Source organism: Mirounga angustirostris, unplaced genomic scaffold (genome assembly GCF_029215605.1).
Source record: "Mirounga angustirostris isolate CCGP_5_RB_7025 unplaced genomic scaffold, mMirAng1.0.hap1 SCAF_1, whole genome shotgun sequence".
Lineage (NCBI taxonomy): Eukaryota > Metazoa > Chordata > Mammalia > Carnivora > Phocidae > Mirounga > Mirounga angustirostris.
The window spans coordinates 212,213,503-212,233,883 of record NW_026991709.1 but is presented as its reverse complement, the minus strand read 5'-3'; the positions used below and the strand labels follow the sequence as shown (position 1 = coordinate 212,233,883).

At 58.5% G+C, this 20,381-nt stretch overlaps 1 protein-coding gene across 8 annotated transcripts in view; it reads left to right on the top strand.

Moving 5' to 3' along the window:
* Nucleotides 1–20,381, top strand: part of KDM4B (lysine demethylase 4B) — a 135,055-nt gene that overhangs the window by 60,709 nt on the left and 53,965 nt on the right. For all 8 annotated transcript variants that reach the window (XM_054505023.2, XM_045863263.2, XM_045863261.2 and 5 more), the window contains one exon: nt 17,548–17,597. In XM_054505023.2, coding sequence (XP_054360998.1) covers nt 17,548–17,597 — 50 coding nt within the window. The remainder of the gene's footprint in view (nt 1–17,547; nt 17,598–20,381) is intronic.

Genomic DNA, 20,381 nt, shown 5'->3' with positions numbered 1-20,381 from the left:
CTTCAGGCCCGTGACTCAGCAGCATTCCCTCAGAGTGGTGGGCACTGGTCCCAGAGTTGAGTCTCCAGCAGTTTTCTCGAGGCTTCCCCAGCCCCTCCCACTCTCCTGCTTCTGTTCACCTGGGATGCGGTCTTTCACGTCCTCCCCGTGCCCCACGGGCAGGGAGCACGTCCGCCGAGATCCGCACGTGTGCCACACGCATGCCTGCCTGCGCACACGTGTGCAGTGCACATGCATTCACTCGTGCGGGCTCCCTGCATGGGGGCCGGGGAGAGGGCCTCTCGGATCGTGCTCCCACAAAGGGCATGGAGCCCCTCCCCCGCCACGCACCGTCCTGGGCGTCCTGGGCGCGATGAAAGGATCCTTCTAAGTGGAGTTTGTGGAGGGGGGCTGGAGGTGAGGGGATGGTTCCAGAACTCCCCTTCTCTGACCTCTAAGAAGCCCAAGGGAGCAGGATACCGGGGCGAGCTGAGAATTTTTCCTTTTGACGTAGCTGCACCTAGAGCTTTTCCTTGGCATTTTCTCTCAGGGGAGTTTCACAGGAGAGGGACTGGGCGGCCTTTCTTCTGTTGCTGGGAAGCTTGACTCCCGGCGGGCACAGCCGTCTCTGCCTGCACGTGATACTGCGGGGGCCTGTGTGCATGTGCACGTGTGTGGGCATACGTGTGTGTTTGAGGACGTGTGCTCCCTGCCGTGGGGCACAGGGAGGAAGAGCGTTGTGGTGCAGATGCTGCTCAGCTCCCATGTGCCCTGCTCTGGGCTGCAGCGTGGGAGAGAGGCTGCACTTGCTGGGCCCAGGTTTGGTGGCTCTGCTGTCCAGGGAGGCAGAGCAAGGTTCTTTTGGGGAAGGGGGCTGCTGGGCTACTCTCTTGCCCCTTGGCTATGTGTCTGCTTGGCCCCTGAGCACCTCCCTGCAGGCCCACCTGAGGCTGCATCAGCCCACCTCCCAGCTGCAGCTCCTTTGCGCATCCGTTAATCCCTCCCAGTGAGCCTCCAGGGATAGGCACCTGCCTGCCTGCCTGCCTGCCTCCCTGTCTCCCTCCCTCCCTCCCTGCCTCCCAGCCTCCCTTCCTCCCTGCCTCCCTCCCTCCCTGCCTCCCTCCCTCCTTCCTTCCCTGCCTCTCTTCCTCCCTGCCTCCCTGCCTCCTTGCCTCCTTCTTGGTGTCCAAAGCAGGCTCCCCAGGCTTGGCTGCAGGGGGCCTTGCTGGACCACAGTGCTGGGCCAGGCACCTTGAGGGCCTCTGCTTAGTCCCCAGGGAGCTTGGGACTGAGAAGTCCAGGTGGTGGATGGAGCCAGGTGAAGCTGCCCTGGGTGGTAGCCCCGAAGGCCCTTGGTGGGGAGGGCCAGCACCCAAAGGAGGCGGCACCTGGAGAAGGCTTGGAGACTTCATGGCTTCTGAGAGCTTGGCTCAGTGGGGACCAGGGGTCCCCATTCCCTGACTCAGGCACAGCCCCCCATCAGGCAACAGGAGTAACTCCTCCCAGCTGCCTGGCTCTGGCCCCCGAGAGGCCCTGTGGTGTCAGGGAGGGCTCGGCTCGACACCGATATGGATGGAGATTGGTAGGAGCCTGACAGCTTCACAGATTGGTTTTAATAACTCAGCTTCTCAACACCATGTCCTGTCACCCACACAAGATGCAGAAGGGAAATGGACACTCTCCCTCCTCCCCGCCTTCCCCCGCCCCGGGGCCAAACCCCCATTTGGGCATCTCGGGACAGCCCCTTGGCAGCTCAGTGTGACCGCCATGCCAGGGGAGGCTGGATGGAAAAGACCCACCAGGATGCCGGAAGGAAGGCAGTCCATCTGTGCCTTGTTAGCATGCTGGGGAACCCGGCCAGGCTCCGCTTGCCTCAGCCCCAGGTCCTGCGCTAAGGTGGCGGAAACAGCAACAGAAGGAGTGTTTCAGAGCAGGAAGCTCCCCCGAGAGCAGACTCCCACTGAGGCAGGAGGTGTCAGAACCCCGAGATTAAAAGGGAATAGATAAGGTGGTGAGGTGGATCCCTTGGTGTGTGAGTCAGCGCGCCGGGCTGCGGAGTCCTGCTCTTGGGGCCCCGTGACCGCTCCCCGCAGGATGCTGAAATCTGTCTGCAGAGTGGCCCAGCCCTGCAGCCACAGCCAGAGTCCGCTCTCCCCAAACAGGCCACTGGGGGAGTTTCCTGATGAGACCCAGCTCCCTCCCCGCAGAAGGAGCCCCCTTCTGCAGGAAGATGGCCGCTGTCCCAGATGGCCAGGGGAGGTCCCGAGAGCGCTGAGCTAGACCCACTGAGGCCCAGCTTCCTGGCCTGTTGGTTCTGGGTCGGGACCTCTGCAGGCTGCCGCTGGGCCCGCTGTGGCACTCAGCTTCCCCGTTTGATGCGCGGGCCGTGCGCCGGCAGGAAGAGCCTTCTTGGTCCCCCTTCCAGAGTCTCCTCTTTGGACGGTGATTGCAGCGGCTACGGCAGCAGAACTGATTGTCCTTTGTTCTGCTGTGCCTGATCTGTGTGCCCGCTGTCCCCTTGTGAAGCATGTGTGTGGGGGGGGTGACCCATGCAACTTCCCTGGCTTCAGAGCCGGAAGTCCTGCATCCCGGAGCCTCTCTGAGCCGGGCAGACTTCGGACTCTGGTCACCCTAGAGTGTGCAGATGTGTGTGCGTGTGACCATGTGCACTCGGGGCGTGCGTGCATGTGTGCGTGCATCCAGGAGAGAAAGGAAAAGTGTCTCCTCCCGCAGGCAGCCTGAGTCTGTCCTCTGGGGTACCCCCACTGGACTGTGCCCAGAAGACCTGGGACCTGGTGCTTCAGGAGGTCACTAAGAGCCACCTAACCCACCTTACCCAAAGCGCCGGGGGGCCCCGGCTGGAGCGTTCGCTTCCAGTTGGGCTTTGCACCTTGCGCTCTGGAGCTTGGCATCATGACGTTGGCTCAGTGTTAGGATATGTGGGTTCACGCCACGGCCAGGAGGGTCTGTGCACAGGGAACTTGCAGGAATGATAGCCGTGTCACCCCCACCCAGGTCCCCTCCTGGGCTTCATAGAGCCCTCGGCCTGACTTCTTGATCGGAACCATAGGCGTTCTGCTTGTCGGGGTTGTGTAGTGCAAAAACCGAAAGCTGATGTTAGCGTTGGAAAATTAACTCCTAATCCTGATGCCGGAGAGACCTTTGCGTTCTCAAACTAGGGCATCAGGTGTCATCAGACCGCGAGAATGGGATTGCGTCATTAGTTAGCATGGCGAGTACAACAGGCAGTTTTGGAGAACTTTGCACAGTGTGGTGCAGTGCAGTGCGAATTCCAGACCATTCCATTTGTCTGATTCCCTTCTTCCGGCGTCACACGCCTGGAAGTCTAATCACCTGGTGCTGCTCCAGCAACACCTGACAGCGTGTTATGTGAGAGCACGTGACGTGTGCCACTTGGGGTGGACCAGAGAACCCCGGAAACCTAGCACATTTTGGGGCACCCTCCCAGGGGCTCCGCTCCGCCGGCGGCGGGACCTGTGCCCGTGGGCTGGCTCCTCGCCTCTTGCGGCATGCTGGCGGGGACAGACACAGTTGGTGTTTGTTCAGGGAATGCAAAGTGATTTTAACATCGCGCTAAGCGGAGGAAGGTCAGCCTTCTGCTAAGGAAAAATCTCACCATATGCTCTCCTCAAAAAGCCAGCGAGAGGGAGCGGGGGTTCCTCTGGTATTGCGGATGGCCTGACGCCTCACCACGAGCCTGGACGGCGGGCAGCACTGCGGCTGGTGGGGTCTGGGAATCGGGCTTGGGGTGTCAGAGTGCACCCCAGGCAAACGCTCCGCCGCGGGGCGCTCTCCTTGTGCCTCCCGTGGTTGTCACGGGCCCCTTTCCCCACGGTTTTGGCGGCATACTCTCTTTTTTGAAAAAAGACTTTGGTGTTTAGAACTGTTTTAGATTTATGGAAACACTGAGGAGCTAGTCCAAGCGCTCCCCCACCCAACACTGATTCCCCACTGGGCTCTTCTGTCGGGCCAGGACCCTGCTGCAGTTAATGGACCCACGTCAATACATTCTCAGTAAGCAAAGTCCACAATTTATTCCGATTTTCTGTTTCCCCCAATGCCCCTTTTCCGTCCCAGGCTCCCATGTGACACAGAGTTGTCATGTCTCCTTGGGCTCCTCCGGGCTGGGACAGTTTCTCAGACTTCCCTGGTATTTGATGCTCCTTGACAGTGGTGCAGAGGATGGGGAAGGGGTTTTGTAGGGAGCCCCTTCCTTGAATTTGTCTGGGGTTTTTCTCATGGTGAGACTGGGGGTTTGGGTTTGGGGAGGAGAACCCCTGAGTCAAAGGTCCTTCTCCTGATGCTGTCTCGGCGGGGGGTGCCATCACCACGGCTTGTGATTGTGGACGTTGGCCTCGGTCCCCTGGCTGAGGTGGGTGGTCAGGTGTCTCCCCTGCAAAGTAACTCTTCCCAGTTTCTGTGCTGTTCTATTTGAAGTGTACTCTTAAAAAACAAAAAAACAAAAGAAACTTCCACTATCAGAAAAGGGAAGAGAAAAGTGAACAGAGCAGCCTCGTGCCCAGTGCACACAGTGGACGGATGTGAGCGTCCTGGCACCCTTCTGTCAGAGAGTTTTGATGTGTTTCTTTTCTCCTAATCTTGAGCAGAGATGGTTTTGGTTTTCTCTTGCTGCATGACCAACCAGCGGGCATGTGGTCTGCATTTATTTGCTCTCGGTTCTGTAGGGCAGAACTGAGGCCTGGGCCAGCCAGCTCCTCAGTTGAGGCTCTCAGAGGCTGGAATCGAGGTGTCGGCGGGCCCCGGGGAAGGCCCACCTCCGGTCCTGTCTGGGTCGTTGGCAGAGTTCTGTTCCTTGCAGTGGTAGGAGTGAGGTCCCACGTCCTTGCTGGCTGCCAGCCCTGGGCTGCTGTCGGCATCTAGAGGTCACTCAAGGCTTGCCATGTGCCCCCCTCCATCCTCAGCCCTACCTGGGATCCCCTCCCACTGGCACCGCGGACTTGAAGGGGGGCCCCCACCCCCCGCTTTTGAGGGCTCACCTGCTTAGGTCAGGCCCACCCAGGGTAATCTCCCTATATCAGGGTCTCCTGATGTGGGACCTTAGTTATTACAGCAAAAACCCCTCACAGCAGCACAAGAAAATGTTCAAGTCACTATGAGCAGGGGCCAGGCGTCTTAGAGGCTTCTGAGAACGGTGTCTCTCATACGCCTTTGTTGCAAACTATAGCTCAGTGCACAGAATGTGCAAAATATGTACATGCCCCAAAGATATGTATTTATGTACTGTTTATTGGAGTCAACCCCCGCGTAATCCCGACAGTGTTGGGAAACGAACCTCCCCCCGCCCACCCCATGCCCCTTCCTCCGCAGCCCCCTCCCCACCCAGAGCTGACTACCGTCCTTCTGCCTCTTCTCCTCCTGACTCGATGGTACCCATGTGGCTGCTTCTGTGGGTCCTTTTCCTACGTGTGTCTGTGGCCCTGGGTGATGTGGCTGAGTGGTGGCTGGATTCGAGCGCCATACAGACAGACTTATTTGTACCTTGCGTTTGTACTGGGAGTTGGGGAGGAAGACGCACCCCGTTCCACGTGGCAGGAGCTGATTTATTTCTGTGGCTGTAGGGTTTTCCGCTGTACGACTCTGCCTCCATCTGTTCATCTGTTCACGGGTGATGGGCGTTCGGGCTGTTTCTGCGTTGGGCCAGCTGCATACGCCACTTTAGCATTTTTACCTGATGCTTGTGTACGCAGTCCGTTACTGCACGCGGGGACACATTGAGAAATCCTGACCGTAGGGGTCACGGGGGTGCTTGTTGCAGCCCCACGCCGCCCCCCCGCACAGGTGAGGCACAGGCTGGTTGGACACCTGCTCGGGGCTGCGGAGCTCGGGTCGGGGGGCGGGTGGGGGCCCTGCCACTGCTCCACCCTGCCCTTCGGGTTGGGGGTGCGGCCGCTCAGCCTTGGGGTCAGGGTGTGTCCCAGGTGGCGGAGGTGGCCTGGACTTGAAGGTGTGGGAGGGAGAGGACTCTTCTCTTACGGAGTCCCCAGAACGGTCCCTGAGTCAAGCCCCTCTGAGCTGAAATCGAAGCTGGTAGGTTCCCGTGGGAGACGGAGACAGGGATTCGGGCACCGTTCTGCCATCTTAAGCGCTTGGCTTCAGCGGAGGTCACCCTGGGTGTCCAGGTGGGGCAAGAGGGGGACGTGTTCCAGAAACTTTGATGGGTAGACACAGGAGGCAGCGCCCCAGGCTTCCGCTCGCCTCTTACTGGCCGGTGCCTGATCACATGGCCGCATTTACAGCTGGGAGCCCGGCAAACACTGTCCAGCTACAGGTCGGAGGCGGGGGAAGGGAGAGGGGTGGGTGCCGAACAGAGGTGGTTTTGTGGGTCAGCTCCTGGCCCAGTGGAGTGCCCACTCTGGGTCTGACATGAACCACGCCAGGACTGATGGCACCTGTCAGGATGGGAGCTCACGGTGTGGCTCCACACCCCCAGAGCAGGGCCAGGCTGGGTGGTGGCCGGGCACCCCCAGACGGGGTCAGGGAAGCCCAGAGGGCTGAGGCCTGGGGGAAGAGATGGAGTCGGGCAGCCTGTGGAGAGGGGCGTAGCGGGAGGGTGGGCAGCCAGGCCAGGGGCGTGGGACTGTGGGACTGGCTGGTTGGTGGGGGATGAGTTCCTCCCCTCACCACATCCCAGCAAGAGGATGCATCAGCTGGGAAGGCGGGCCCGGGGCCAGCAGGTCAGGCTAGTGCCCTTCTGCTCCACTGGGCATCATCATCCTCTGTCTCCCTGCCGCTCGCAGACACAGACGTCACTGGCCTGTCCCACCACCCCACCGGCTTGGTCTGGCAGGAGCAGATGGCCCTTCACTTTTTTGGAGTCCTTTGTTCAGAGTGGTAACGTGCACCAGCGTAGATTAAGAGATGCAGGGATTTGGCTGTGGGGCGCCCCGAGCTCCTTCTCCCAGGCCGGAGTGCTAGGCCAGTAGCTGGAGTCCTCTCTCCGCCCAGCCCTCTAAGAAACTGTTGGTTCTTCTGTTCGAAATGTCGTCACTGAGCATGAATTTCCATCCTGAGACTCTCCCACCTGGCAGCGTTTGGATCAGGAGCTGACTGAGCCGCCGAGTCTGCGGCTGGTGGTGGGGACCCCTCCTCCCGCTGCCGAGCCGGGGCCAGCCTGGCCAGGGTCGCTCCCCGCACCGCCTGGTACTGTAGACGAGCCATCAGAGATTCGGGGTCTGCGTGCAGGGTCTGGTTTCCATGGCAAATTTCTCTTATGCTAGTGAGGTTGCTGTCAGCAGATTTCAGCTTCTCTGAAGGGAGATGCCTGCAAATCTGTGAGGAGAGAGAGAGAACGAGTCTTTGTCAACTTTGCTTAAAAACCTGGCTGTGAATGGGCTCCCCCTTCATGTTGGCACAGTAGCAGGAGGTGGGGAGGCCTTGCGGCCTTCAGACGGAGCGGGGCAGGCATGGGCTGGGCCGGGTGGTGCTCGCGTTGCGAGAACAAAACCTGTTAGCGGCCCTCCTTCAGTGGCCTCCCCCGGAGGCTCGGTCTGCCTGCTCTCTCCAGCCTGATGCTGAGCTGAGCCAACTCAGCCCAGGTGTGAGCTTAACCCTCCCTGAAGCGCCAGTGACGCCGAGTGCCCTGTGGCCTTGGCCTCCTGGACGGTAGGCTGAGACTCACCTGGTCTGACACGTGCAAGCCGGAGCCCCTGGGCATCTGTTGATAAAGATGGTGTAACCCGCATACTCTCCAAAGCCAGCCCCGTGGTTAAGAGGGCAAGTCGGAGACACCCAGGGGCCCTCACTGTTAGCGTGTGTCCACACGAGGGTCAGTAGGCCTTGCTGTCCGTGGGTGTGTGTGTGTGACAGTGAACGCCGACATGTCCAGGACATGGGAAATCACTTTAGTAGACCTGAGCCTCCCCCCAGTTGAAGATGTCCTCCTGACTGCTCTCAGCCAGTGGAGAGAGCTGGACTCCCAGCCACCCTCCCAGGCCCCAGCCAGCTTATTGCTGTGTCCTGGGCCCGTGCTGCTACGAACTGGGGTAGCTGACCCTGGCCTATCCAATTCCTCTGGGCTGCAGACGAAAGGGAACTGCCATCTTGGGCTCCTGAGCCACCAGCCCCATCCCTTCCGAGCTCTCGTGCTCTCACGGACCCGTCCCTCTTCCTTCCCACTCACACAGCCTGCATGTTTCAACACAGGCACCTCCAGGGGCATCCCCGCTCCAGCCCACGCTGCCGCCGCCCGAGGAGCTTGGGGGCCGGAGCAGGTGGCCCGTGGGCCATGGGTGTGGGCGCGGCGGGAGGCTGCCTCCGGCGTGCTTTATGAGCAGAAATTCAGGCCAGTTCTACGAGGGGGAGACCGAGGTGCTCCATGGCGGCCCTGTGTCTGGATGCTCTGTCCTCGGTGCCTGCCTTTGGAAGCCTCACCTCAGAAGTCCCCCCCCCCCACCATTTCAAAAACATCAAAAGCAAGCACGCGTGTGACTTGGCATTTTCAGTCCCGTCCTATAACAAAAATAATTCACAGGTCTAAAATAAACCGGGGCTTGGGATCGGATGCCTCCAGTTCGGCATTTAATGGCAGGCTCGACACCACTGGCCTTGTAAAGTCTCTTTCTTAATTAACGTGGGCTGGCCACGTGTGAACCGGGCCCAGCGCCTCCGCATCCGCGGTTCCCATGGGGCCGTGCTGGGCCAGCACCCCTTTGTCTCCGTCCAGTAGGCCCGTCCATTTGGCATCCTCGCCACGGTCATCCTATTGGAGACTCCCTGTTTTCGCTGTTTATCTCCTGTGTGTGTTTCTAAAGATTTTTTTTTTTTTTTTAATTTGAGAGAGAGAATGAGAGAGAGAGAGAGAGCACGAGAGGGAGGAGGGTCAGAGGGAGAAGCAGACTCCCCGCCGAGCAGGGAGCCCGATGCGGGACTCGATCCAGGGACTCCAGGATCATGACCTGAGCCGAAGGCAGTCGCTTAACCAACTGGGCCCCCCAGGCGCCCCTCCTGTGTGTGTTTCAGTAGAAACGTCATTGTTTGAAATCCTTGACGCTGCTTGTGCCAGCTACTGAATTCCATTGCCTATTGTCCCGTGAAACGATCCATTAAAGGTAAAACCGCCGTGGCTCAATAAGGCTCTTTTCTGGGAACAAGCCACCCTGGGCCTTGGCCGGTCCTGTGTCCCCAGCAAGGGTTTGTATTCGCTGCATCAAGGGATCCCAGCACCGGGACAAATGAGGGAGGCTGCCTCTCCGCAGAATGAGGTTCCTCGGGAGTTAAGATGGGATTTCTTGATAGAAATTGGGCAGCCGTCCATTTGCCGTCAGACAGTTCCGGCTGCCCACTCACAGAGGGGGCTCTGTGGTCCCGGCTGAGCTTCTTGCTGCACAGGAGTCCCCCTGGGCCGGAGGGACTTGGAAATGCACTCTGGTTTCTCTCCTGAGTGTCTGGGACGGGGTCCTGGTCTCTCCCCTTCCAGGTAGACTGGGCTGCTGACGGCTCTTCCTCCTCCCATCCCAGTGGGCACAGGGACCCCAGGCTCTCCATCTTTGCAGGTCTTTGCACCTCTTCGCTCGTGGTTTAAAGGCAAGTCTGTCTGCTGGATGCTTTTTCTAACGTTTGATTTCTCCAGACTAGGGTGTGGGGTGACCATCCGCCCCAGTTGACCCGTGCCACCCGGTGTGACCATTGTTAGTGCTTCTTTCACACCACCATCGTGATAAGGCCGCCCTGCTCACGCCCAGGATAGTGAGCGCTTGTGTCGTGAGGTCAGCCGGAGCTGGTGTCAGATCACGAGGTGGTCCCCTTACCTCGTTCACTGAAGGACTGGCTCATGGGGGAGGGGGCATTCTGATACGCGTTTGTGGCCCTCCTGCTCTGGTCAGAGGCTCTGAGTGGTCACGTTACCCAGCAGCGCCAGCTTTGCTGAGATGTGCATCGGTTCTCCCAGGTCAGACTCTGTGATTCTGTCAGTGGTGGGCACACGCCCAGGTTTATGTTTGACCTCCTTTGTGGGGAGGAGCTCCTGCTTCTGGACCACAGACAAGGGCAGGGTCTACCCTAGTGGGTTTCATGGCCTGCTGTGAATGTCTTTCTGGTGCAGAGGACGTCAGGCTGTCCGCACACCGATCGTTCTGCTTCCTTACTGGAATGCTTCATTCTGTTGTTTACCAGCTTGTTCTTAGCTTTCCCAGGTTGAACATTGTGTTGTTTATAAAAGAGTTAGTCACTTTGGCAGCACATCTTTCTGCCCATGGGTCCTCCTGTCCCCATGCTTTAATAAAAGAGTTTGTCTCTTCCCTTCTAATTGTTACTGTCTTTTTATCTTTTTTCTTGAGCTATGACAGTGGCTAGCATCTTTAGTATGGCACTGATGAGTGCTGTCATAATGGGTGGCTTTCCTTGTTCCCGACTTTCCAGAATGCCTCTCCTGCCTCATCATGAACCGAGACCATGGGGAGGTCCCTCCTAGGCTAGTTGGCTAAGAACTTTTATTTTTTATTTTTTAAATTTTTTTTCTTTTAAAGATTTTATTTATTTATTTGAGAGAGAGAGAGTGAGAGAGAGAGCCCAAGAGGGGGTAGGGTCAGAGGGAGAAGCAGACTCCCTGCTGAGCAGGGAGCCCGACGTGGGACTCGATCCCAGGACTCCGGGATCATGACCCGAGCCGAAGGCAGTCGCTTAACCAACTGAGCCACCCAGGCACCTGGCTAAGAACTTTTATACTGAATGGCTTGCTGTTTTACATAGAGTTCTATTTGTGGGACTGTCTTGGCAACCCTGGGGATGACAAGACCCTCTTGGTCTTATAATACACTTTTTGTAATGCCAGAGGGATTGCTGACTCTCAGACCACCAAGAAAACCCACGCTCATGGGGCAAAGGAAGGTGTCTGATTTTCTAAGATTTTACTTAGGACTTTGCAGCTATGTGAGACTGGCCTATCATTTTCCTGTGTGTCTTTGTTCTGTGTTGGTGACAGGGTTTCCCATTCATTCATTCCTTCATTCATTCAAAAATATGCCAGATTCATAGAAGTTCAGTAGCATCTGATCTCCTTGTCTGTTTGGTAACCATGTGCATAAGTGGGCACAGCCCTTTAGCGTGACGGTTTTTTGGTGCTCTCAGTAAAACCACCAGGGCCTGGTGCCTTTTCCAGAGGGGTTATCTGTAGGTTTCTGGTTCCCCTGACCGGGCTCATATTAACCTGGTGGATGCCTTGGTTCAAGGCCTAGAAGACACTGAAGGGCCAGGTGCATCTCTGGCACTGAGCCCAGAAACTGGGGCAGGGACTGACTCATTGCTCCCATGTCCACAGGGCTGGGGCCTTGTTAATAGATTTATCGAGGCATACCTTACCTGCCATGCATGAAATGCTGGACACAGAAGTCACCTGATGTGCTTGGACATTTCAGTAGATCCAGTTGATATGGCTTGTCTCAGTGGTCACCAGATGAGGGGTGACCACTCGTGACTGTGTTTCTCTGGGCCCTCCTGCTCCACTAACCAGCTCAGAGATGGTGCCCCGGCAGCTGGGAGGCTTGTGGGGCAGCCCATTCCTTGACTAGGTCGTTCTGCTTGGCCCGCCCAGACCACGGGGCCGTGTGCTGGAACTGTCCAGCCAACGTGTGGCTAGAGCAGGTGCTGGCTGTGTGGGCCGATACGGGGCTTTGTGTTTGAAGATTGCAGCAATAACGGCTTTTCTGCATGCCCAGCACATGGGAGCCCTGGGCTTGTGTGGGCGGCTGGCTCATGCCAGGTGGCCTCCAACTTGACACATGGTCTCAGCACTTCCAGTAGCCTCTGCCTTCTTGTTTCTGTTTCTGTAATTATAGCATGTTAAACGGCCAGGGGCCTGTCTGCCCAGGCCTTGTGCACACAGTGTGAAATTAACTTCCTCACCCTCCAACACGCGTCAGGCTGAGCTGACATTTCCAAAGTGCTCCTGGCTGGACCCCTGCTCTTGGCATGTGTTCCTCAACAGAGAGGAAGGCCAGGGAGATGAGCCTTCTCATCATGGCACCTGATCGCCGGGAGCCGCGTACAGTGGAAGCTGTCAGGCTTGGCGATTGTCACCGGCAGAGAGTCGCATGAGTCTTGGGGGGGAAAAAAGTGTCACGGTGTTGCACGTCTTGACTCCGAGCAAGACAATTCCATGCGGGGGCCCCAGGAGGGGCTGAGGGGCCTCGTGAGAAGGGTGGTTGGGGATTTGAGAGCCTTGCCCCCAGCAAGTCTTGTTACCCTTGCAGCAGGCAGGAGAACGTACCGTAGAAGTGCTGCTCTCCTGGCAAGGGACCTGAGTCCACCTGTAACGGGGCCCTGAAGCCTGGGGCAGCCAGCACGTCCGAAAAGATGAGGGGTGGCCCGCCGGCACAGCCCCTGGGCTCCGTGGGGTGGGTGGGATTCCTTCCGCCGGAGTCTCACGTTGCTCATCCTTTGCCCCATGAGCGTGGGTTTTCTTGGTGGTCTGAGAGTCAGCAATCCCTCTGGCATCGCTGGTCCATGGCCCGGGAGAGGAGAGGCAGAGGCCGCCCCCCCGGCAGCCTTTCTGAGATTCCCTGTGGCTGTCCCCATGGGGGCCGTGTGGGGCAACAACACTCAGGATCCTGGGGCTGCTGGGGGTCAGCTGGGCGCACAGGTGCCAGGCTGCAGGCACCCCAGTACCCTCGTCCAAGGCATCCTGCCACTCCCATCCTGGGCCAGGCGGCCGCAGGCACTCACGCCTCTGGCTGGAAGGGGGCCTGCACGGCCCAAAGCCTTGCTGCTCATCATCATTGTAACTAACGGCTCCTGAGCAGGTCCCTGCTCTCCAAGATGGTCTGTGTTCCTCTTCATGACAAACTCATTTAATTTTTAACTCACAAGGCATTTGCTTATTTATTTTCATTGTTCTTGATAATAACTCTAAGCCATTAGAGGGGAAAATTATATTCAAAAATGCTGTTTCACACTTTATTTGTTTGATGATTTAGAGCGATAGAAAATAGCACATTTGCTGGCTTTTATAGTCTGATAATTATTCACATCCATCAAGCCAGTCCGGGGGAATAAACAAAACACCAAGAAAATGACACTATTAATAGCATCTTCCCCGGCAGACAGGAAGACTCTCCCTGGCCGGTGAGTCAGTAAAATGGCAGTGGCCTGTCCCTTGGCCCGCAAGCAGTGCAGGCCGCAGAGGACGCCTCTCCTTTTAATTACCCAGCCCTGTCCGGCCCCAAGAGCCGCCCGGCTGCCAGGCTGAGGCCTCCGCCCACCCAAGCACCCGCCACCTGCCTGGCGTCACAAGCCCTGGAGTATATTAGGCCCCCGAGTCTGTTGTGACCCAAGCAGGCAGAAGCTTCCTGACGTCTGGGGCCACGCAGTGTCCCCAAGACGGCTCTGCCACCAGCTTGGGCTCAGGCCTGGCCTCCGCAGGGCTGGCGAGACCTCTCGCCCCCTGGCCTCAGTGTTACAGCAGGAACACGGGGTGGGCCGGATGGTGCACCTCTCTAGCGTCCAGGCTGCACTCGTAGACAGGTCAGACCCCCCTGTGTGTCGGGCTGCAGGGCTCGGATGTGATTGCTCACCGCTCTGGACCCGGCCTTGTGGGCAGGTTTGCGGGTTTCAGCTTTGGCTTCTTGGGGTGGCCGTGATTGGGGGGGTTGCATTCCCTCCGAGTACCTCAAAGTGTAAATGAAGGAGCAGGAAACACGGGGAAGGCTGGGGGACGCCCACCGTCCTGGAGTGGCCCATCTGGTCCCTCCCCAGACCTGGGTGTCACTTCCTTCGGGAACGCGGTGTCTAGGTGCGGGTCTGGCAGCTCACCATCACGCCTGAAGCATGTTCCTTCTGGTTGGCCGGTCGTTTGGACCGTGAAATGGCTGGACAGTAGCAGTCTTTCAACCACTGTGCCTCGCACGTCTTGTATTCTCACCTGGGGGGCCCGGGGCCTGGGGTCTCCCGTTGCCTCCCATGTACCTTATTCCTAATCTAAAACTGTTTTATTTTCTACCCGAGGCCCCTGATGTCTGCAGACAGCTGCCTTTCCAAAAAGGGCGTCTGGCAAATGATGCCTGAATCTGGCTCTGTCGGCCTTCTGGGCAATTCCACGGCATTAAACTGGGAATTATGGAGCCTATCTGGTCCTGCTGCAGCCTCTGCAGGGTCACCTGGAGTGGTTGCCAGGGATACCGTTCCGACAGTGCCGACTTCCAGGACTTTCTGGTTTAGTGTTGCCCAGAAGTACTTAGTGTAGAACGTTCAAAAGCAGAGAGAACATGCAGAAGGGGAAGGGCTGGTGAAATACAGAGATAAAGACCCCAAGCGGGACACTTTGTAGAAAGTTCCAGACTCCTGCCCGGCCCGCTTCAGGACCGGGACACATTCTGTGTCCCTCAGACTGCTGCAAGCAAGGAGTCCGAGCAATTCCCTCACAGGTGGCCATTCCTTCTGCAGCCTTCCCCAGGACAACCCCACCCCGCCCCTGCACTCCTGCATTTCTGGTTCTGCTCTCTGAAGCCTCCAGTCTGCTAGCCTTCTCATGGCTCACCAGGTTCTGGAGATTTTCCTGCCCACTTCCTTTATCCAGCTTCTCCAGATTCTTCCACCGTGACTTGGGTGCTGGGGCCTCAGACCCAAGCCCAAGCCTGGGGGAGGAGCGTGTTGCCAGGTGCCGTCTTGGGGTGGGACGTGGCTGGCCCTGGGGGAGGTGTTGCGCTGTTGGACCAAGGGGACGACATCAGGGCCGATGGGCAGCAGCTTGCGAGGGGAAGCCAGCCTTGCCGGAGGGGTTTCCTGACACTGGCTGAGAGAGGGATGGGGAGAGCCAGTGGAAGTTCTGAGAGGGCTCTGGGGTTGAGCGAGAGTGGCGAGAGGGGCCAGGGGTAGGCCTCCTGCTGGCCACCCGGAGTGGACTGGACCAGAGCACCTGGGGAGACTGTCCGAGGAAACCATGCAAGAACCCTTTGTCACCGGCCGATTGGGGCTCCATGTCCAGAGGGGTTTGCAGGCCGGCCAAGTGGATTGATTTTGGCCGTGAAGTTTGACCCTGTGATGGGGACGGAGGTCCTGGGGAGCAAGACAGATTGCTCCCATGTCGGTGACCAATAAAACCAACTCTGTTTTATGGCCCTGAGAGCTCGCTCGCTGATGGCCAGACAGCTGCTCCTGCCTCAGGGGTTGGTGAGCAGACATGCCCCACCCAGATGGCTGCGTGTCCCTCTTTCCTCCCCGAGCCAGGCCCGAGAGTCAGGGATGCCCCCTCCAGGTGGCGGGACGCGGGATACGGCTGTGACCAGGATGACGAGGCTCTGCTGTGGGGGCCTCTTGGGGCCTGGGGGGACTTTTCTCCAGGAGCAAATGTCCATCCCTGTTGGGAGGCTAGCTACTTCTGTAGCCAGCTCACCTGGGCCCCCATTGCGGGGGGCCTCCCAGGGCACCCAGAGGGCCGTGGCATGGAGAGAGGGCTCCGTGGGAACCTATAGCCCACAGGGTTCGCAGCCGTCGGAAGGAGCCGTACAGACGGAGCCTTCACTGACCCCCCTCTTTGGGCAGGCGGCCCGAGCTCGCTCAGAGCTGTGTGTCAGAAGGACCCACGCCCCAGTTCTGCTTGCCTTCCGCTGAGATCTGAGGCTTGCCTCTTACCGAGGCCCCTGCGGGGGCGGGGGTGTGGGCTGGGGGGCACATCCCTAGCGTTGGGGCTTCTCGGCACCCTGAGGCTGTCGCTGGGTTGTTCCGAGTGGTGGGAGGGCAGCTTTCCCTTGGCAGTTGGAGCCAGAAGTCCCTGTGGCTGTCGGCTTCCCGTCCACCCATGCTTTATAATCCCTCCAGGGGCCACTCTTCTGAACGCTCGGCCCAGCGTCCTGCAGTCTGTACTTTCTGATAACAGAGGAGCCACGTTCCAACGTATTAAACTTTTAACATCCCCCAGATTCAATTAATCTTATCTTTACAACTCCCAATTACAGGCGGTAATTAAGTGAAAGCAGCATTGTAGACTGGGGATATTGCATTAATCGTCACAGCCTCGGAGCCATAAATTAGTTGCTCCCATCCTCCGGCATCTTCCCAGAAGGACCGGAATGTTTCATTTCCTTGTTTGGGGGGGACGTTAATCCCACAAAGGTGCTTTGGATTGGGATTAACTTTTATCCTCCCTATGTAAGTGATAAAAGGCTGTTTAAAGAAGAGTCACCTCATCTTTGTCCAGACAGTGGAAAATTCTCCGCCGACAACAGAATCGAAGGTGCAGGGCCATCTCCTCCAGGGCCCTGCGGGTGTGCCCAGAAATTAATTATTTTTATCCTGGTAGATTAGAGACCGCCTTATCTTTTGGCCCTGCCCCCTTTTATTTTATTAAAAAGCAATAATAACCCTCTCGATTGGAATGGACTGAGCCAGCTGCAGAGCCTGGGCCGGCTTCCATGTCCTGGGCTATTTCTGTCCTGCCTCCCGCACTGTGAGGGAGGGTGGAGGGCTTGCTGCACCATGCGCCCCCATGTCTGGCTCGTTCTAGAATGTGAGGTGTGCTGGCGCAGGGTCTTTCCCCTCGGCACTGTGGACGTGGGGTGGGTCATTGCGCGGCGTCCCTGGGTGCTGTGGGGGCTGAGCAGCATCCCCGGCTCCACCCCCTCCGTGCCAGGAGCACCTTGTCCTGTGGTCGTGACAACCGCAGATGTCCCCAGACATGGCCCCGTGTCCCCTGGCGGCAGGGTCAGCCCTGGACGGGAAGCGCAGCCCTGGAGTTTCTCCCGGACGGGACTCGGGGATGCTCTAGTAGCTGCGTAGACGGTCTTTACTGTGCCCCGTCCTTCTTAGGACAGACAGACGGCCCGTGCTTAGAGCTTGGTGGTGTTATGGACCCACACGCCAGTTCTGCCCGCCTGTGCCTGAACACGGAGGTTTTCATCCTGCCCAGTCCGGGGTGGTGTGTCAGCTGGGTGGGGCCCCTCGGCACCCCGTGCCCAGGCTGTCCCCGTCGGGAGAGAGTCCCCGCCGTCCCAGCACGCCGGCTTCCTTCCGCACACAGTGTTAGCAGATGTCACTCTGGCTTCATCTGTTTGCAAACTTTCACTTTCCATCTTTCTTATTTATGACGGAGCCTCAGGAATCTTTCAAATGTAAAATGTGTAAAAATAAAACTTAGGCAGTGGTGACAAATGAAGTGTTTCTCATTGCTGAGGCTTCTTCCCGGGTGGCTCCCGGGGCTGGGGGAGTGGGAGGCAAGGAGACTGCCAAGGGGGGCGGGGGGGGGCTCCCCGGTCTCCTCTCCGCCCCCCCTCCGGCCCCTCCCCTGCAGCTCCAGTCCAGTGCTCGCTTTTTTAGGTTTTGCTTTTTAAGCCTCATGGAGTAAACGTTAAGTGCCACTGAGTGGGGAGCATGTCCAGCCTGGCATCCGGGAAGGCCATCACAGCCTGTGGGGGCCCCAGACTGTGGCCTTCCGTGTGAGTCCCTGCCCTGACAGCCTCCCCGCTGTCCTTCACCCTTCTCACAACGCCCACGGTGGCTGCGGCTCAGTTCTGCTCTGAGGCCGTGGCTGCAGCCCCGGGGCCCCTCAGATGCGTGGTGGCCACACGACGTCGCGTCTGACGTGCCTCCCTTCTCTCGTAGGTACGCCATCCCGCCTGAGCACGGCAAGCGCCTGGAGCGGCTGGCCATCGGTAGGTGTCCGCGCCCCCGGGCTGGGGGCTGGGCTGCGGGCGGGCAGGCGTGCGGGGGTGGGGGCGGCAGCCCCGTGGTCCTGGGTCTCCCTCTTTGTGCGAGTTTCCATCTCTGGGTGTGGTGGCGTGCCGGAAGATGTCACTGTCTGATTTTTCCATTTCCTTTCCCACTCGTGATCAGATTGCTGTGCCACCCCCCCTCCCCATGGGATTTGTCACATCGTGAACGATGCACAGGATGCCATTGCTTTCAACTCTGTTTTTCCCGGGTTGTTAGCACGGAGCTGCCAGATGTGACTGCAGGCCCCCGCGGGCCGGGGAGGGCAGCCACGTTCTTTTGTCTTCCTCCCGGCGCCTGGTGCTACATCACGCCCTCCTCTAGGTCTTACAGTCTGCGTTTAGTCTGGAAAACGAGCAGTCCAGTGATTGTGCCCCGCAGCTGCATGGTGACCGCAGGCTGTCTGCTTGTGTGTGCGCGGGCTGCCTCCCTGGGCTCCCTCTGCAGACATCCCCTCCAGCAGCCCCTCAGGGGTCTCTTGGGCTGAGGGGATTTGCCAGGGAGGGTCCCAGGCTGTGTCTGGAGAGGAGGCACTGACCACTTGGGGTAAAGGCAGACCCTCAGGACGTAGGATCCTTGGAGACAAGCCAGACCCCCAACTGGGTGACGCTGAGGCCCCCGACCACCCCGACAGAGGGGCTGGTGGGGTTCCCGCGTTGCTCCCCGTCACGGTGCCCTGCTCTCTGTTCTGACGCCAGGTGGCTGTAAGCGCCTGGGACAATGTGAAGAGACCCCGCTGGCCCAAAGAGTCTGGCCCTCACTGGCAGGCAGCCCCCAGGCTGGCGGGGCGGTTGGGGAGCCGGCCCCGTTGTTCAGGAGCTGCTGGGACAGTGCAGGGGCCCATCCGATCACCCTGACCCTCTGGGTGGCGGTGACAGGCAGCCTGAGCCCTCTCCCCTGGCAGCCATGAAATCTTCCAGAAGCCATCACTCAGCGTTGGTGCAGCCTCCCTCATGAGGCCTGCTGCTGTCCTTTGTGCCTTCCTCATGCCTTCCCCTGAAGAATGCCCACCGTGCTCTTCCCCTGCCCGTGTTGACTTTGGAGATGGAAATGGTGGAGCTTTCTGGAAAATGGGCCTCCCGTCCTAGCTGCCCCCAGAGTTGCCCATCTGCTAGCAAACGGCTGCTACACACAGCTGCCCCGAGGATGAGGACAGGGGGAGGCCTGTCAGAGAGTGGGGCCAGACCCCCAGGCCCAGGCTTGCCCAGCCCCGAGGCAGGCCCTGTTGTCGTGTTCACCTTTCTGTTGGAAACCCGGACTCTGTCTTCACGGGCAGGGCTGAACCCCACTATCAGGAGCATGCGTCTCACCGTGGAAATGCCAGTCAGGTCCTAGCAGAGGGCGATTTCTCTTATTTATTAAGATCTAAAATAGAAACCAAATTAAAATGTTTTCCCACCGTATTTTTTTACAATGCAAATTTAGACTACAAATACTAATTTCAAAATATAAGTTAAAAAATACCTTTCCCCGTTGTTTTCTTTTCCTGTTGCCCCTGTCAGAAATCACCATGGGGTCACTGGCTCGAAACAGCGCGATTCTGTTTCCGCTGTGAACCTGAAACTGTCCTAAAAGAGCCCAGATTGACCCCCCAGGCTCATTCCCTCGTGTTTGGAGGTCAGGAGTCCAACGTGGGCCTCGCTGGGCTAAACCCAGGCGTGGGCTGGCCTGGCGCCTCCTGTGGCTCAGGCAGGCTCTCCCACCCGTCCCGGCCTCCAGAGGCACTGGCTCCAGCCTGTGGCCGGGTCTGTGGTCACATGGCCTCCCTCTGCCTCGCTCCCATGGAGACCCTGTGGGGACACCGGGGCCCCCATCTCAGGGTCCTGCACTTAATCCCGTCTGTGGAGCCCCTGCCACTCGGAAGAGAACATAGTCCCAGGTTCTGGGGAGCAGGACGTGGACATCTTGGGGGGCCACTGTTGAGCTTCTCTCCCCTACACAGCCATGGGTGAAAGCGCCACTGAATGGTCCACCCGGGTGCTCTCTGGTGACCACAGGGCTGGCATCACCCGCCCTTGCCTACGTCTCTGCTTAGTGTCCCCTGGGATTTTGCAGTTAGCCGCGCCCAGCGTGTTCTTCCTCTCTCTGCCTGTTTTATCAGAAAAGAAAAGTCTTGGATGATCTGAGTGCCACCTAGAAAAGCTAGACCCGGGATCCTCTGGGGCCATGGCTACTCTCCCTGGAGCTGGGCCTGCTCCCCACGTCCTTCCTGTCCCCGAGGCCCTGCTGTCCCTAGATCTGGCCTGGTTTGCTTTCTGGGCACATGCGGGAGGTTCGGGGGGCGGGGTGCTGGGAGAGGAGGAGCCAGGAGCTAGAGGCCTGTGGGGGCCACCCCATCGTTGCTTCGTGATCAGTGTGGACTCATTAAGTCACCCCTCGGCACGGGGACCAGGGCTGTCTGCCCTGGGGGAGGGTGGGAAGGTGTGGCGTTGGTGGGAGGGCTGGCCTCATGCTTCCCCTGCGCCCCTCCTCAGAGGGAGGATGGGAGAGGTTCTAGGGCAAGTGAGTCACTGCCCTCCTCCGTGTCCCTTCCAAACTTTTTGGGGGACATGCGTCACAGACTCCATTATTGAGATGGATGGAATGAGTTTGCGATGAATATGGAAAATGAATAGCCGAGCTCCGAATGGGCTCGCTGGGAGAGTCGTGGAGCCCACAGAGAGAGCATTAATGTGTTGGCGCATTATTGGTGCTAATCACTTGAAATGTGCGCCTTTATTAGAACT